The sequence below is a fragment of the Accipiter gentilis genome, chromosome 2 (assembly GCF_929443795.1).
Source record: "Accipiter gentilis chromosome 2, bAccGen1.1, whole genome shotgun sequence".
Classification (NCBI taxonomy): domain Eukaryota; kingdom Metazoa; phylum Chordata; class Aves; order Accipitriformes; family Accipitridae; genus Astur; species Astur gentilis.
The window spans coordinates 55,059,772-55,076,265 of record NC_064881.1 but is presented as its reverse complement, the minus strand read 5'-3'; the positions used below and the strand labels follow the sequence as shown (position 1 = coordinate 55,076,265).

Here is a 16,494-nt window from a genome sequence, read left to right as displayed (position 1 = left end):
GTTTATACACTGGGCATGATGTCACCTGCTGTGGAATATCCCTTTGGCCAGTTTGCGTCAGCTGTCCCGGCTGTGTCCCTTCCCAACTTCTTGTGCCCCTCCAGCCTTCTTGCTGGCTGGGCATGAGAAGCTGAAAAATCCTTGACTTAATATAAACACTACTTGGCAACAACTGAAAACATCAGTGTGTTACCAACATTCTTCTCATACTAAATCCAAAACGTAACGCTGTACCAGCTACTAGAAAGAAAATTAACTCTATCCTTGCTGAAACCAGGACAGCAACAAATAGTTCCATTTGAAGACACAACCCTTAATGATTTTGCTCAACAGCAGCTTCTCCATCGCTGCAAACATTTCCTTGTTGATTTCATAAATGTTCACACTCTCTAACATCAGAACTCATTTTATTCATTTGGAGATCAACCATCCACTAACACACACACTCTTCAAATGTAAGGCTTTGTGTTTGCTGACAAGTTCTTGCACAGTTCTAGCCTGGCTCTTTCCAGCTACCATTACGTGATGGGCAGCCTGGCTGCTTCCAGCTTTTTCCTTTGCTGATGTCAGATATGCATGAATGTTAACAAAGGATGACCCTCCTGGGGTGTAAGTGAATGCACATCTGGGCTAGGGACAAATCCCGAGTGATCTCAGAACAGTGATTCTCAACGTAGCCACTCTATGCACAACTGCTTGACACACTGAGGCTTTATGCTCATAACCAAATTACTGCAAAGATCAGCAAAGATCAGATCAGCTGAGCTGTAGCTACCATCTGCACTCTTAAGTGATGCACATGCAGATACCACTCAGTTTAATCTGTAATGAAAGAAGGTCATGCAAGCCCGTTTTCCACGGGTTAAGAACACGCACACAGTTACTGTGGCTCAGTTGGCAGTGAGAAAGTTTATCATGACTCTGAGCCCTTATTTTTACGGCTCAAGTTTATTTTGATGAAATTTCAGTTTCTATTCTAGCATGACAAAAAAAGTATTTCAAGAAACACAAATTCAGTCTATTCAACTGCCTCGCCTTTGTTCAAGCATAAATAATAAGCAACTGAAAGTCATCTGATGGATTGATCCAGCCTTACTGTTGTCCTACATTTCAATATGAAAACAGAAGGGATAAGTAGGCTTTCACATGAAACCAAGAAGCTGGTTTGCATTTGGCTGCTATCCTTCCTTAGAGTTGCCCTGTCAGCACAGGAGGTGGAAGGTCTCAGTGCATTCATTATGTGAGAAGTTCCTCAACAAAGACTGGACAGAAACAAGGGAGAGAAATGAGATTCAAAGTGACAGGGTAAGTGTTTTCAGCCTCTGTAAGACTGACAATAGAAGTGTTTGTGAAGAGAAGAACGTCTGTACCAAAGACTCAGAAGAGAGAGTCAGGTAAGGGCAGCTTCAGCTTTATTCTAGTGCAGCCTTATTTTTATCAAAAGTCTTATGAGAAGCCTTTTCTCATTTCCCATTTCTATGCCCAAGAATTAGAAAAACAACATCAAGGCAACCTGGAGGACGAGTCCAGGAGAACCAGGAAACAAAACCCTAAAAAAAACCCAAACGTAGATTCAGCATCAGGCCTTATCTTGAATTAGCTACCTCTAAAAATCAACATCTCTACATACCCAAATACATAGCTGAAGCAGCTATTCTGAAAAGAAAGAGCTGGAAAAACCTGCCCACTTCTATGCTGAAGAAGAAATTCTGCCCAGCCCTCTTCCCTGAAAATTATTGATACTGGGACACTTCTGACACATGTAGGTGGTACTGAGCTACCAGTCTTGTCTTACCGAGTTGCTGGAGCCTGGATGCTCCTTCCATTTAGCCTCTCAATCTTGTACTCAACTCCTTCAATGATGACACTGGACTGCACGCTCATCTCAGGCACCTGTTTTACCATTTCATCCTCTTCTGCCTCTTCCTCCAACAGAAGGGTACGTTTCTGCTGCAGTTTTCGAGCTGCCAAAATAAGACAGGCTCATCTTACACCACAAAGCACTTGCTAAACCCCCACAAGGATGCCGCCTCTGGGCAGGTCCTTACGCTCATCAACCCTGCAAATATGTGCTGTTTTAAGTCCATACCCTCTCCATGGATGCCTTTGTTTCTCTTCCACTCCACTAATGCTTCATATGTAACAAACTCTACACCATTCCCCCAGTCCCTCCTTCCTTATTCACTAAACTTCCACTCCTGGACACTCTGTAGAACAGATGTCCAACAGTTCATCATGCTGAGTGTACTCATCCTCCAACTGGAAGTTGCATGCAGACTCGCAAACTCTTCTGCCCCATTCCCCAGAGAGGACAGCCATAGGAATCTGCATACATGTTTGGAGTCTGATCTTCCCACTTGCCTCCTGGAGGGACCAAAGCCTGAAGTGCTGGTGACAGGCCTCCACACATGGCAGTGGAGTGGGGGAACCATTAGGCAGGCAGACATACAGGTTACAAGGGGATCAGGGACAAAAGGGGCCAGAAAGCAGGCTGCTCTCCGCAGGTAGGTATTCTGCAGGTGACCAGTCACCAGTGGTGTTCCTCAGGGTTCAATTCTAGGGCCATTTCTGGTCAATATTTTTATCAACAATCTGGGTGCAGGAGTTGAATGCACCATTGCTTGATGATACTAAGCTGGGAGGTGCTGTTGACTCTCTCAAGGGACATGAGGCCTTGCAGAGGGATTGGGCAATCATCAATGGCATGACCACAAATGCCGGATTCTGCACCTGGGACAGAGTAATGCCAGGCACAAGTGTAATTTGGGAGATGAGTGGCTGGAGAGCAGCCCTGCAGAAAGGGATCTGGGGGTGCTGGTCGGCAGCAGGCTCAATAGGACTCAGCAGTGTGCCCTGGCACCAAGAGGGCAAATGGCATCCTGGGGGGCATCAAACACAGCATGAGCAGCAGTCACCTTGAGTACTGTGTGCAGTTCTGGGCCCCACCATTTAGGAAGGGTGTGAAGGTACTTGGATGCATCCAGAGGAGGGCAACAAAGCTGGTGACAGGGCTGGAAGGCATGCCCTATGAAAAGTGACTAAGAACTCTGGGTTTGCCTAGTTTGGAGAAAAGGGGGCTGAGGGAGGGGCAACCTCATTGCTCTCTGCAGCTTCCTGAGCAGGGGGAGTAGAGAAGGAGGTGCTGATCTCTTCTCTGTGGGATGCAGGGACAGGACACCTGGGAATGGTTCAAAGTTGCGTCAGGGGAGGTTCACACTTGACATCTGGAAGCATTTCTTTACTGAGAGTGGTCAAACAGTGGCACAGGCTTCCTAGAGAGGTGGTCAATGCCTCATGTCTGTCAGTGTTTAAAAGGCATTTGGAAAATGCCCTTAATAACACAGAATTATAGAATGGGTTGGGTTGGAAGGGACCTTAAAGATCATCTAGTTCCAACCCCCCTGCCATGGGCAGGGACACCTTCCACTAAACCAGGTTGCTCAAAGCCCCATCCAACCTGGCCTTGAACACCTGCAGGGATGGGGCATCCACGACCTCTCTGGGCAACCTGGTCCAGTGCCTCACCACCCTCACAGTGAAGAACTTCCTTACATCTAATCTAAATCTGCCCTCTTTCAGTTTAAAGTGATTACCCCTTGCCCTATCACCACCTGGCCTTGTAAAAAGTCCCTCTCTGGCTTTCTTGTAGGCCCTCTTTAAGTACTGGAAGGCTGCTTGAAGGTCTCCCCTGAGCCTTCTCTCCTCCAGGCTGAACAACCCCAACTCTCTCAGCCTGTCTCCACAGGAGAGGTGCTCCAGCCCTTGGATCATCTTCGCGTCCCTCCTCTGGACTCGCTCCAACAGGTCCATGTCCGTCTTATGTTGGGGACCCCAGAGCTGGATGCAGTACTCCAGGTGGGGTCTCACCAGAGCGGAGCAGAGGGGGAGAATCACCTCCCTTGACCTGATAGCCACGCTTCTTTTGATGCAGCCCAGCACATGCTTAGCTTTCCGGGTTGCAAATGCACATTGCTGGGTCACACTGAGCTTCTTGTCAACCAACACTCCCAAGCCCTCTTCCTCAGGGCTGCTCTCAATCCAGTCATTGCCCAGCCTGTATTTGTGCTTGGGATTGCCCTGACCCATGTGTAGGACCTTGCACTTGGCCTTGTTGAACTTCATGCTTTAACTTTTGGTCAGCCCTGAATTGCACAGGCAGTTGGACTAGGTGATTGTTGTAGGTCCCTTCCAACTGAAATATTCTATTCTATTCTGACCTGCCTACCATAACTGCAAAGTAATAATGCTGCTTGGCCTCTTTTATTAAATATTTTTTAAATTAAAAAACGCAAACAGAACATTTGTGCAAGTAGGTGTGCCTATATGCTGAAATTTCTAATGCTGCAGTTTGCTAGCAGTGGGAGCTCAAAGCAGCAGAAACTTTTGTGTAAGTGCTGGAATTACAAAGATCCAGAGGATGTAACTTATCACTTTGAGATATTTGATTGGGATGTTTCATCCTGAGTGAGCTGAAACTTAATTTATTGTCTGGACAATCTTCACTATGGGATCTCTCTTTCCCAGAGGTGGGTTTTTTTTGGGGTTTTTGTTGGTTTTTTTTTTTTTAATTCTAGTACTTGGAGATATCCTGGTTAGAGGTGATGTTTCTTCTCATCTACCCCACTTAAGAAATCTCAAAAAAAGCTGAAATGCAAGCCTGAAACTCGTTATTACTCTACAGTTTCTGCTTCCATACTTTGTACCTTGATCTTTGCGTCTCCTACATCTCTCTCTTAGCCAACAGTTAGAGTCTGATGTACCCAGATAACTTCTTATGTTGGACCTGTGATTCTTTTGGCCACATTGCATTGAAGAAGCCCCAAATGACAAGTTGCAATTTCTTTTTCTTACCTTCCTTTCTATCTTTTATGAGCTTACTCTTGTCTTAAAATGTATTCGTGTTCCTGAACTACTAAGTGAAAATGAGAAGGCTTCTAATGCTCTGGACAAATTCACAAACAGCCTCTGAAGAAGAGTATAGGAGATAAGGTGGGAAAGAGAAGACTAGCTATTTATAAAATGAAACAAACAAACAAACAAAACAAAAAAAGAAACAACCCCCAAAAATCCCACCACGAAACAAAACCCCAAAACCCCAACAATTTACAAAAGAAATTCTATGATAATCTTTGCAAGCAGCAGAGTCACAGCTCCCAAACCCAGGAGTCCAATTCCAGCTGTATTTTCTTATGGAACAAGACAGGATTTCAGTAGAAGCCCTTTTTTCCACTTAACATCATTCCTCATCACCTTTTAAAACAACTCTCAAGCAGAAGGAAATTACATCAAAAACTATAGCAGTAATTTTCCCTCCTGTTGCAAGCCCTGTGCAAAATAAGAGCGCATACTGAGCAATAAAAGCTCTACTGTCAGATACTATGTAAGGATGCCATGGGCAACCCCATGTTGCTGCATATCAGCCTGGCCAGTTTACAAAGAAACATCATCATTTGTAGTAGCTTTTAAAAATTTTGTTAAGTGTTTACCAACTAAAGGAAACCCTGACACCACAGCACTTCCAGGAGTCCACAAAGTAACAGTAGAGCATCCACAAAACTCCTTAACATTCGATTATTTCGAGCTGTTACCAGGCCTTATGAATAACCACCCATGGGCTTTTAGAAGTGCTGGATTTCTGGTGTGTGTGCTCTCTTATGCCTCCCATGGAGAAAGAATTCACTCAACAGGCTGAATTTCCTTGCGCAGATTCCAACATACCTTCCTCTTCTTTCATTTTCTTCAGATCATCCTCTCCTACCAAGGAGACACGCTTGGGAGGCTTATCCATCTGCTGTTGCTTCACCTCAATTTCGAAATACTTCTGCCTCTCACGGAAGGATCTCTGCTCAGGGCTGTGCAGTCCACTGGGGTTGTGCGTGGCCACCTGCGAGAGCCACACCGGCACTGCCCACAGATTGACCGAGCCAAACCTCCCTCCCCACATCATCCCCAGTGCGTGCTCCACACCTGCCCACCCCAGCCACATGCTCCTCACCCTTCTCCTCCTCCCCACCCCTCCCCTGTGTGCCCACGCTGTGATCCTGTCTCCACATGCACAGCCCCAAAAGCCTAAATCCTCTGCGAGTCCCCATCCTACTTCTAGCTCCAGCCACCAGAACTCACCTCCGGGGCAGTTTTGGAATTCTCTGTGCTGGTCTGACCAGGCAATTCCTAAGAATACAGAGAAATGGGCACGTTCTAAAAAGAAAGTTTTCTACCACCGCTCCTGCCCTCCAGCCAAGTCTCGCCAGCGCCACATAAACAGCAGCAGTCCCGGACAAAAGCTGATGGACTGGTTCACAAAGCAGTCCCAGAATTAACACAAGACGATGCCACTTTAGGCTTAGCAATCATGAGTAATAAGGATTTACATTAAATTGAGGGCAAAACAGAAACAGATGGTGACAACTTTTAAAAGGGCAGAAAATGAAAAACACGGGGAAATAGGTGAAGAACTGGAGCAGAGGGCTTAGCTTAAGATGGAGAAGGCTTGGACTTTCTTTAAATCAGACACAACTATCGAAAATTTACTTCTAAGTAGTAGAAACACCGTCAGGAAAGGAAGAAATCTATATTTACCAGAATAAATAACAGAATATTCGATTAGTAGAACTACAGGGGACAGAAAAAGAAACTGATCCACAAAATCCATCTATGAACCAGCAATCAGTAAAGGTAAAGTGAGAACTGCCAAAAAGTTATTAAAAATATGAAAGTTTTTTAATTATACAAATGAAAAGGAACCACAAGAAGAGAGCAAATAGACTATCTTCAACTTCAATTTATTCAAATGCACTCCAAAAACTAACAGAAAGTTTTAATTTTATAAGAGTAAGGAGCACAATAACAGAGAAGGGAAGAAGGGAAAAAAAAGAAAGAAAAGAAAAGAAAAAAGCAGCTATCTAAGAAGCAAATGTCTGGAAATAGAACTTATTGCTGCTAACACAGAAGAAGACCTAAGGGCTCAATACACTCATCTGCAGGGACAAGATAATCACTGTTCAACAATTCTGAATGAAATGACTTATGAAACTTCAAGTCTGACAAGCACAGATTTTTAATTGACTTGTTTAATTGGGTGGCAGTTCATGTCTAAAAAATAGCTAATATATTCTTAAAAGTCAAGAAGCAGGCAAAAATAATTTCAGCAGCAGAGCTATCAGTCTGCCCAATTTCAACAGGACAAGGATTCACAGATTAATATAATTAAAATAGAAATAAATAGAAAAGATTAAAATGGAACAGGTGCAAAGAAGATTAATCTAATATCCTCCTTTGACAATATAAATTATTTTTGAAACAAAGGAACTGCATAGATTTATCTGAGACTTCAAAGATCAGTTTTGTGACCAGCCTTGCTTAACATTTTCATTGCCAAATTTGACTCAGAAACCAGGAAGGTGTGAATAGAATTTCTGAACAGCAAAGACCAGAACACAGATTCACAGAAATGCAGAGTTGTCCAAGACCTCTGCAAATTATTTCATTCATCCCACTCCACTGAATGGGGACAAGCATTGTCAAAATTCAAAATAGTTTGGAATACCATCCTGGAATGACAGGTTGATTTGAGGAGGATGAAAATAATTTAATTTAATAGTGCAGAATACAAGGTGATCTACTGCAGATCAGTAATTGTTTCTTAAACCACGATACATCAGTTAGAGGCTATGAAGCTAGAGAAACCATCTGTGTACAAGGTACAAGCTGACTCATGAACTTAGGTCATCTGGTGGGTTGCAGATGCCAGAGACAAGTTCCATTTCCTTTTTATCCTGGACTTAACTAACAACTTCCCTGGGTTTCTACTGACAGTCATCTAACTCTGAGTAGATCAGTCTATAAAGCTAAAATGGCCAAAAATCAACCCTACACACGGTAAAGAACAACCTGTGACCCATATTAATTCACCAAGCCAGATCAATATGAGGCCAGATGAGCACTAATGCAGGACAAGGTAGACAGTGGGAGGACAGAATTAGCTTAGATAACACAAAGTTGCTGTCACAAGTCACTGCAGAATAGCCATAGGTCCCAGTACAGCATGATTACAAAAAAGGTGAGTGTGATCTATGGACATGTAAGTTAAGGTAATCGACAATTAAGATTCCGGAAGAAAGGAAGAAAGAAAGAAAGAAACAAAACAACAAACAATACCGCAGTAGAAAGAAATCTGTGAAACAGGCTATCTCCTTTGCATCAAAGACGTGCCAGCAAGAATTCAGATAGGAACAGGTGAAAAGGAAAGCAGTAAGATGATTAAGAGAACAGTGGGTCCTTCCAAACATGAGATGTCCAAGGGGACAGTGTCTTGCTTCTTCAGTTTAGTAAATGAAGTGACAGTATGTCTATGAACAGACAGCTCCACGAGATCTCACGTAACTGGAGCACTGCCATGCATGGATACAAGCTCTTCAGGAAGGACAGGCAGGGAAGACAGCATGGGTGATGCCTCAACAGCATGCTGAACATAGGTCAGGACAATGCCTTTGGAGGGTAAGGGCTGGCCACATACTGGGCTGCTGGAGTGCAGCCAGCAGGTCCGGGGAAGCAATCCTTCCTCTCTATTCAGCACTTACAAGAGCAGTGTGCCCAGTTTGGGGCTCCCCAGTACAAGAATGCCACTAACAAACTGCAGCATGTCAAGTGGAAGACCATCAGAATGATTTAGGGGGCTGCAGGACATGACATTTGAAAAGAGGCTCAGAAAGCTGTGCTTGTTCAGCCTGGAAAAGAGAAGGCTCAGGAGAGTGGGATCTAATTCCTGTACTCAACTTCCTAGATGGAGGTTACAGAGCACAAGGTCAGACTTCTCAGAGGTGCACAGCAAAAGGATGAGATGCAACAGACATAAGTTGCACTAAAAGAAATTCTCATAAAACATATAGAAAAAAACCTCTTCACAGCAGAGATGGTCATACACTGGAAGAGACTGCCCAGAGTGACCTCAAAATCTCAATTTTTGGAAATTCAGAACTCAAGAGGACTGGGCCTGAACAACCTCATATAACTTCAAAGGTTGCCCTGTGTTGCATGGAGGACCAAGGCAAATGGCCTCCAGAGGCCTCATCTAGCCTGAATGGTTCCATGATTCAAATACATGGAGGGGAGAAGGAGTAGTTCCAATTAAGTTAAAGATCAAAATCTAATAAAAAGTTCCTCAGAACAGGTTTAGCCTGGGCCTAGACTCTGGAAGTTCAAAGAGTTTCTTTATATCAGAACAGCACAGTTATACAAGAGCATCCTAATGTCCAGGGAGAATAACAGTAACGTGAAATTCAATAAGCTTTCAGGATTCAGTACGTTTATGGACAGGACTCTGCAGGGTGACTGTCCACAACGTGAATAGACTCCAACTTCCAAGGCGACCTCAACATGTCCCTCCTTCACAACAGCTTTCTTTGGAGGAAACAAATCACTATCTCCTTCCTGTTCTCACACTTCCCTTGCTCACCTACAATGCTCAATCTTCTGTTTGTACCACTGTTTCTGTAGCATCCCTTCCAGCCAGCACTAGTTACCTGTGTCTCAAGCAGAGGGTGTGACAAGGGCACTGCTGCAAAGGTCTTGTATGCTTGCTTGACATTGATGGGGATCTCGTCAGGAGAAGGTGGTGAAGGTGGCTTTTGCTACAGGGTCAAAAACAGAAGGTAAAGATAACCACAGATGTTATAAAAAAACCAAACACAGGGGAAACACAGCACAACTCTCAGCCTGCAAAGCCTGAGAAGTGGAATATGTAAAGGACAGCTCCTGCAGCTTTAGGCAGAAACACGAGCAGCATATTGTACACGTTATATACAGCAGCACACGTATCACAGCCCCATTTTATTTCTTGGATGGTGGAGGAATGATACTTCTGGTGATACAGATTCTCACTGACTTGACCAGAATTTTGTGACTGATCTCTTGGCCAAGGGGCCATACTGCTGTCACACTCCTTGAGGATTTCCACCCAGTTGAACTAGCACATGCCTACTATCAGTGGGCTTTTGGGGTTGGAATAGGACAGCTATACAGTTGACTCTGACCCCTACCTTAGGACTGAACAAGCCACATTTAGTTTATTAGAAAATTAAAGATAAGCCCTGGCCTTATCAGGCATTTCTGACTAAAGGTGCCTTCTTCATGGGAAGGGATCTATTAGTCTCATTTGTTTTTTCAAGTGGCTATTGTACTTCTGTTTTTAAAGTGACCAGTGTGTTCTTCTACATACTTCAAGTCTAATGGTCACAGTCTCCTAATCCAAAGTGGCAACCCAATCAGGGATCTATAATCTGGAGAAGACCTGCCTTTGATCTCAAATTTTCCCTTCACAGAATGCCACTTACTCAGAAACATCTGGTAAGGTCCAAGAGGACCCTCCTACTGCTTGTCACTTGTCTTTGCTGGTCTTTTCCTCACCTATCTTCCTCGTGACCCCTCCTATCATATTCAAGGAGGAAGGAGAGTTGGGATGACCTGCTCAAAGCATCACAGAAATGAATGGGAGCAGGGTAGAAATGACACCACCACCTTCCTTCGTACTAGAAAGCAAATCCCCTTTAGCTGCTTCGTTCCTTCAATCCCTCTAGCTGCACTAACTCAGTTTCAGGTGTTTGTCGTTTTACTTTGTCCTGGACTGAGGATAAATTATGTTGTTTGATGATGCTCCCTTCTGCGTAGGCTAAAGAACAGCACATCAAGATCAGAAGAGACTGTAAAATATGTGAATTTTGGCCAATTACACGGATTTTATATAGCTGTTTGTCTGCAAATCAGCTCTCTAATTTGGTATCATGTCATACAAACTTCAATAAAGAGAAGGGCTATATTGCAGGTATACAAGTCTTGAATTATGACAAAGACCAAAATACCTGAATCTTTCTTTCCCATCAACATACAGCCCAGGAAATATGAATCTTTCAAAAACAATCATTTTGCAAATCATAAAACTTACTATCAGCAAGATGGTATTGGCTCTTGCTCCAAGATACAAGACATTGATAGACAAAGGTTCTGAAAGATTTATGCCTCAACAGAATGCAACACCTAATAAATAAGGATCTAAAACTGTAACTTCTCTCGGGATTTCAGCCACAATACAGTTTCAACAATGCTAACTTCTTGAATGGGTAAGCGAAGACACACGGCAGGCTGGTGAGGCTCATCTATGTTGGAAAAATGAATGGGATGTGTTGACCGTCACGCTACTCGTGAAGAGTATGGGTTCTTACCCAGGGCATCCAGACTGATGCATAAACAAAGCCAGCCTTAGCTAAGGCATGTGATCTTTAAACTACAAAATCACCACTGGGAGGGTGTGTTCAGCCTACCCACCAGAAAAAGTGGCACTATAGCAATCTAGGGCAGATAGACATAGCTTAGCAAGAAGGAACTGCAGGCCACTTACAGAGTTCTGGATATTGAAGCATAGGTCAGGTTGCTGGAAGGGATTGGGGCTGTCCCCGTCCTCCGAATTATGTGAGGCAGCATTTTGTCGCACTCGGGAAAGAGGCTGAATGACGCCTGGCTTGGTCTGCTTGTGTCAATACCACACAACAGGGGGAAAGGCAGAGGAAAGGGCGGGGGGGGGGGGGGGGCGGGGGGAGGGCGGGGGGAGAGAGTGGAGAGGGAGAGAAGAGAAATGAGCAGTTAGGGCAGCAAGAAGTCTCTGCCATGCAAGTGAACAAGACAAATCCATGCACCTGAGCGCAATTCCTCAGCTGTGCTGCCGACTCCAGCTACCAGACCAGGAGGGAGAGCTACTGAAGCAAACACCAAACAATGCCTCTGGTGCAAGTATTTTGGACAGTCAAAGAGATTCAGACAAGTCAGGGTCACGACAGGACCAATGGGTTACAGAGAAGGCCAGGACACAAGGGAGAATCTGCCATACAAGTAGTAGCTGCAAGGGTCAGAGGGGTATGACATGAGTGCGTCAAAGCTTGGAGAATGTAAGCATCATGAATGGAAGATGCAGGACAGAAACATGAGCCAGGAATGGGTACTGGTAAAAGCTGGGGATGAAAATGAACTGAGACCCAGCTAGGGCTCCAATTAGAAATACAGACATAAGAGCAGAGACAGGAGTCTGAGATTTGATCTAGATGTCATCACTGTTGGAGGCTGTGTGGAAGTGAACAAAGCATCTAATACTAAAGAGAGTAGAAGCAGGAATCAAGTAAGCCAGCAAAAAGCACATGAGTGAAAGCTGCATGGGTAAACAGGAATAAAAGCTCCAAAACCACTTGCATCAAGTTTTCAAATTGACAATATTTAAGACTAAGTGCAAGATTGTACAAGATTGAGGTATAGTGGAGGACCAGAGAAGACAGAATAAGAGCTAACCGTGAGACTTGCAAGGATGGAAGTGAGCACACACAGAAGGAAGAGGCAAGCTCTATGTGCTGGAGAATGCACCGGGACACTACAACGAGGTCTCACGGCAGATGTACTTACTGATTTACTCTCATCCTGTGATGTAATGAAGTTAATGGAAGCCTGAAAACAGAAATACAGGTGTAAATTTGGAGTCCACACAGGAAGCCTTTAGTTTACCCTACTCCATACAAAAAGAAATAATAAAATCCCCACCCCAACCCCTCCCCTGCCCTGCCGCCCACCCTGTACAAGGAAAAGCCCCCACGTTCCGAACTAACCCCTGCCATACCTTCTTCTTCACATGGGGAGCAGTCCAGAGCCCACCCACAAGAGCTTCTCCCAGTTCCTCTGCTATGTGAGGGGGCACTCGCAACTCTCTCTGCACATCTCCGGGCACTGACCCCCACCCTCCCCGTCTCTGCTCCAGCTCAGCTGGCCCTGGCCCCTCTTTACAGCCCTGCCCCTTGCACTTGCTACTGAGCTTGAGCAAAGCCATCACAGCTTCTCTGCCAGGAAGCGTTCACAGATGCATCTCAGCAGTGGCTAGCAGGGAACAGCGTCTGGTGCCTTGGCCTGCCGCCCTGGGCACTGCTCTCCGCAGCAAGCCCTCGGTGCACACCAAGCCCAAGAGCTGGGGAACACAGAGCTGGAGGAAGGGGCGAAGAGCAGCAGTGCCGGGTGAGAGCAGCACAGAGCAGCAGCACACACTGCACACCAACAGGCACTTACAAAGCGGGTCTCCCTGCCTGACAGGTGAGCAGGCCGAGGGGCTGCAGGCGTCTGGAGAGGGGCAATGCCAGGGAGGATCATCGGGGGAGAGAACGGGAGAGAAAACGAAGAGACTGGGTTTTCTGCGTGAGAGGCTGAGACAAGCACGTTTCCCAGCACAGAGACTGCAGTTACCCAGAGCTGTCGATGTCCCCATGCAGCTCCTTGCTGCCTGTCACAGAGAAAGCCCCTCTGCCCTCCTTGCCACGCACACACCAACCCACCACAAACACCTCCTTCATCCCCCCAACTGCTTCCCCTCCCAGAAGCTTGCAGGACTCAAGACCAGGCAAGACCATCATGATGCCAGCCTAAGGACAAAGGATTCAAATTCCCTTAGTAATTCTGTGAGAGCTCTGAAATAAGCCAATAAATTCTGGCTGGACTACAAGATGTCAAAACCAAAGAACTTACATTAAAAGTTGATGGTGGCAGAGAATTAGAGATGCAATTCCTTGGAACTTCTACTCCAGAGCAACAACCTGAAGATCAAGTCTCCTGAATCCCCAGAAAATGTACAAGCCACGAGGCTAGTGATTGCCCTGTGTCCTTCAGTATTATCTGTTGGACCTGTTCCATTCTGTATAACCTTCATTGTACAGAGGGAACTAAATCTACCAGATACAGCCTTACCTGACATGCAGGAGATTGCTGCGGAAGGCTCTGATCCAAAAAGTATTAAATCATGTAAATGTGACAGAAAGCTCATGTACAGAATATGCAGGGTTGAGAATGCCACTAGCAAGACTAATGGCTCAGCATTGTGACACCAAGGCATCTTCAAGAACAACTGCCAGAGTCACTAATTCATAACAGCCATAGACCAAGTAAGGAAAGAAGGCTACCAAAATTACACACAGACTAGCTCTCAGAAATGAAAGCAGTGAGCAAACCTGCTGAGGACCTTGAAAGGCTAAAATAAAGAACAAAATCATGAAATTGGCTATAAATGCTTTAAGAAATTAATAGAATCTCTCATGGCATACACACCTCTGAACAGAGAGATAAAAGAGAAAAACAAGACAAAAGCTGTATAGATTATTCAATATGTTGCTCAAGCTACAGAGAATTCATGATACAATAACCCCGAAGCAATAGAATAGAATACAAATTACAGCAAGTGCTACATAATAGGGAATTTTAAGACATCCAACTTGGAAAGGCAAATGCCTGCATCTGCAAAAAATGCTGCTAGGGAGCTCTTAACTCCTTAGAATGCATTAGTGAGACCTTGTTTATTCTTCTCGGAGCCCACCGAGGAGAAAGTGAACAGTTTCACCTGGAAAGCTTCCCCTGTCAGATCAGTGACTGCTATGAGAAGACAAAGCAACTGTTGCCACGGGAATTGGTTAATGACAAACCGTTAGACTCTGTATAGAAGAGCAGATGACATTATAGCCAGAGGGTTGGTAGTGGCAAGGACATTGGCACTGAGCCTCCAATGCCAAAGCACTGATAAAACCAGCAGAGGTACTATGAAAGTTGCCTATGACAAATTGGAACAAGGGACATTCCATTCAAATACAAATTTAAAACAAAAAAAACCAAAAAAACCAACAACAACAAAAAAAAACCCAAAACCCCCCAAAAAAACCAGCACAATGAGAGTAGTCAAGTATTGGAGCCAGCATCTAGAAAGATGTAGACTTTCCATCTCTAGATGTGTTCAAAATTTAACTGGACATGGTCTTGAGTAACCTGATCTAATTGGACCTTCTGTGAGTGCCGTCTTAAACCAGACCTTCCATCCTAAATCATTCTATAAGCAGCTACATGGCCACCCTTCGGGATATGGGCTTCTTTTTCAACTGAGAGCTGAGGATCTTTAAAGACAGAGCAAATTAATATCTAGATCTCTTTCTGTTGTAGTATGAGGAGTATTAGCCCCATCTCATTCCTTCTAGACAGAAAGAATCAAATTTAAAATAAAATTTGCACTTGTGGTAAAAGGAAAACTTACAAACAGCCCAAAATAAACCTCCAATCAGTATGCAATTGCTGTCAGAAAAGCAAGTAAGTAAACATATGCAGCTGGAACAGAAAGCATTGAAAAAGTGTTACTGTAATGAATAGTATCTTGTTCTAAATCTTATTGTCCCCCTGGTGGTCACTCCATTTCAAAGGATCTAAGAAATAAGGGAGATGCAAGATAGGCCAAGGAAGCAATAGAAGATGGACTGAACTGTTGCTTACTACAGCTCCACTGTCCTATTTGCTGCTCCCAGCCACATGGTCCTGACCCTTCTCCTGCATCAGTGTTAATTGTCACCTCACCCCAAGATGATGCAATTCATCTCACTAAGGTGAACTAACCTAGCAAAAAAGCAGACAGTTTTTGTCCAGCTTAGCGAACTGAAATGACTCAGCTAAAGATTAGGTAAGTGCCAGAGCTAGTGGGACCAAATAGTTGGAGAGCAGTTGCACTCCAGAAGCAATGCAACAGACACGAAATGACTAAGGATAGAGTACAAAGTACTATTTTCAGTTCATTCCAGCCCCTTAATATAAAAAACAATAACATGTAATGACTGTGAAGAAAAAATTTAAAAAATCCATTTCAGATAATTTAACTTCAAAAGGCTCAACTAACTTGTGAAACCTACTACCACAGGATGAAAAGTGAAATCAAAGACTTGGCAAGATTTAAAAGAAAAGATCAGAGTTGATATGAGAAATAAGAACTGCTAGTGAGAATAGGTAATGCTTACCAAAAAAAAAAAAAAAAAAAAGTTACAAGAAATAAAGAAACTCCATTTCAGAGTGAAAGCTGGCTTCTAACCTTAGAGTTTTAGAAAATCATTGCCTAAGGGTAGGCTAACCTATAATTGTCTGCTGCAGGATCCTTCAATTTTCTTCAAACTGCTGATGTGGGTTGCCAGCACTGTCAAAAACAAAACTCAGGATCTGTCTGGGAGACTGAGTAGCACTGGTTTACAGACCTGAGATGATTCTCCGAATCCTGACTTCTCCACTTCTTCTGATGTACCAATTGCCAGAATTAAACAGTCTCTGTATAAGGCATTGGTGAGGCCTTTCTCAAAAAAGACAACTACCATTTTGTAGTCACTCTAGGTGGTACTCCCCTGATCATTACCCTGCAAATTAAGTCACCCCTCAGAGCAATTATTTTCCACTTAGTTTATGACTATCTAATTATACTCCTGGGTCTCTGAGATATTTTGAAAGAGAAGAGTTCCTTCCCTAGTTCTCTAACTGCCTCCTGTGATGGATACCCCTCCACCTCAAAAGTATCACTCTCAAGGATGGAAATCATACACAGCTTCCTCTGCCCTGGTGCCACCTTGCCCTGGAAGCATGCCTCCCTACCCTTCCCCGTATTGCCTGTCCTGGGAGCAGTCTCAC

The 16,494-nt window shown here is 44.3% G+C and overlaps 1 protein-coding gene across 29 annotated transcripts in view; it reads right to left on the bottom strand.

The window, feature by feature from the left end:
• Positions 1 to 16,494, bottom strand: part of SCRIB (scribble planar cell polarity protein) — a 113,776-nt gene that overhangs the window by 17,045 nt on the left and 80,237 nt on the right. For 12 of the 29 annotated variants that reach the window (XM_049830097.1, XM_049829851.1, XM_049829933.1 and 9 more), the window contains 7 exons: positions 13,093 to 13,143; positions 12,442 to 12,483; positions 11,393 to 11,521; positions 9,522 to 9,629; positions 6,124 to 6,171; positions 5,719 to 5,884; positions 1,796 to 1,964 (listed from right to left, as the gene is read on the bottom strand). In XM_049830097.1, the coding sequence (XP_049686054.1) occupies positions 1,796 to 1,964; positions 5,719 to 5,884; positions 6,124 to 6,171; positions 9,522 to 9,629; positions 11,393 to 11,521; positions 12,442 to 12,483; positions 13,093 to 13,143 (713 nt within the window). Of the gene's footprint in view, positions 1 to 1,795; positions 1,965 to 5,718; positions 5,885 to 6,123; positions 6,172 to 9,521; positions 9,630 to 11,392; positions 11,522 to 12,441; positions 12,484 to 13,092; positions 13,227 to 16,494 lie in introns of those variants that run through there. The other 17 variants (XM_049829877.1, XM_049829951.1, XM_049830051.1 and 14 more) reach the window with 7 other exon arrangements.